Source organism: Bison bison, unplaced genomic scaffold (assembly GCF_000754665.1).
Source record: "Bison bison bison isolate TAMUID 2011002044 unplaced genomic scaffold, Bison_UMD1.0 scf7180017864369, whole genome shotgun sequence".
Lineage (NCBI taxonomy): Eukaryota > Metazoa > Chordata > Mammalia > Artiodactyla > Bovidae > Bison > Bison bison.
Window position 1 is genome coordinate 4,683,561 of NW_011494941.1, and position 1,114 is coordinate 4,684,674.

Consider the following 1,114-nt stretch of genomic DNA (forward strand, 5'->3'; position numbering starts at 1 on the left):
GCAAATTTTATAAATGATAGAATACTGCAACCAATTAGTGCAAATGAACATTTATTGTGAAATATTCATCCTACCCTTTATTAGGTATTACATCATCAAAGCACTTTGTGGCAATGAAAATAGCTTTTTTAACCCCCTCTGATTCACCCAATATTCCATTAAAGCTGCAAAAAATGTGCAATCTGCTTGAAAAATAGGTTGCTCTTATTTACTCATTTGTGAAAAGTCAAAAATTAAAAAAGAAAATGATCCTAGCTTACAGGGCCTCTAGAGCCAATTTGCTTTCCTGGTTCCCAGCTACGCCCCAAAATAATTAACAAAGATAATTTGTTTTAAATGCCTTTTTATAAAACCAATGCACCTTTCCCCATATTATAATCATAAAAATTTTAAAAAGCCATTATTTACTTTCTTGGAAAAAAGGTGGCCAGCCGTTGTTTTTTGATTGGGAGCATGTGTATTTCCTGGGAGTTCACTTTCTTTAACTTTATGCTCCGATTTTTGGTGGGTTTCCTGAGGGCCTCCATGTTTCCCAGGGCCTCTTCTCCTGGGCTATTGGCGTCGGAGCCCTGAAACACGGAGTCTTCTCGTCTGAAGGAGAAGTTTTTGGTGGACACCCCCGAGAGGCCTTTGATCTTGCCACAGAAGATGGTAGGCACAGTGTCTTCGACGGAGACGATCACCTTGGCCGCCTGGGACTCGCTCACCAGATTTTCAGCCTTGATCTCGCCACTGGGCTGGCTGGGTGGCTCAGTGGCGTCGCTGCCGCCCCCGTGACTCTCCATGACAGATGCAGCCTCCTGAGTCGTGGTGGGGGCAAAGGGCACTTCCATGCCACTGGGCAGTTTCTCCAGCACCGGGTGACCTGGGCTGTCCACGGACCCGCTGCTGTCGTACAGTGTCTCGGGGGGAGGTTCAGGTTTCCGGTGGGCGGACAGCGACAGGTCTAGGGCTGTGTCTTCCTGGTCCATTGCGGGGCTGACTTCGCCAGCCTTGAGCCAGGGCACTGACTTCATGGAGAGATCCAGGGCCTCGTTCTCACTCCCCATCTTGATGACAGTGTGGCGGCCGAGCTGGAAGTACTCCCGGGGCTGGAACAGGTCGAAGGGCTTTA

General features: G+C 48.3%; 1 protein-coding gene across 1 annotated transcript in view; it reads right to left on the reverse strand.

Annotated features, from left to right (window-relative positions):
- Window positions 1-63: 63 nt before the first annotated feature.
- Window positions 64-1,114, reverse strand: part of RAI2 (retinoic acid induced 2) — a 10,458-nt gene continuing 9,407 nt past the window's right edge. The window contains 1 exon segment of the mRNA XM_010855887.1: window positions 64-1,109. Within this exon segment, the coding sequence (XP_010854189.1) occupies window positions 405-1,109 (705 nt within the window). The 3' untranslated portion in view covers window positions 64-404.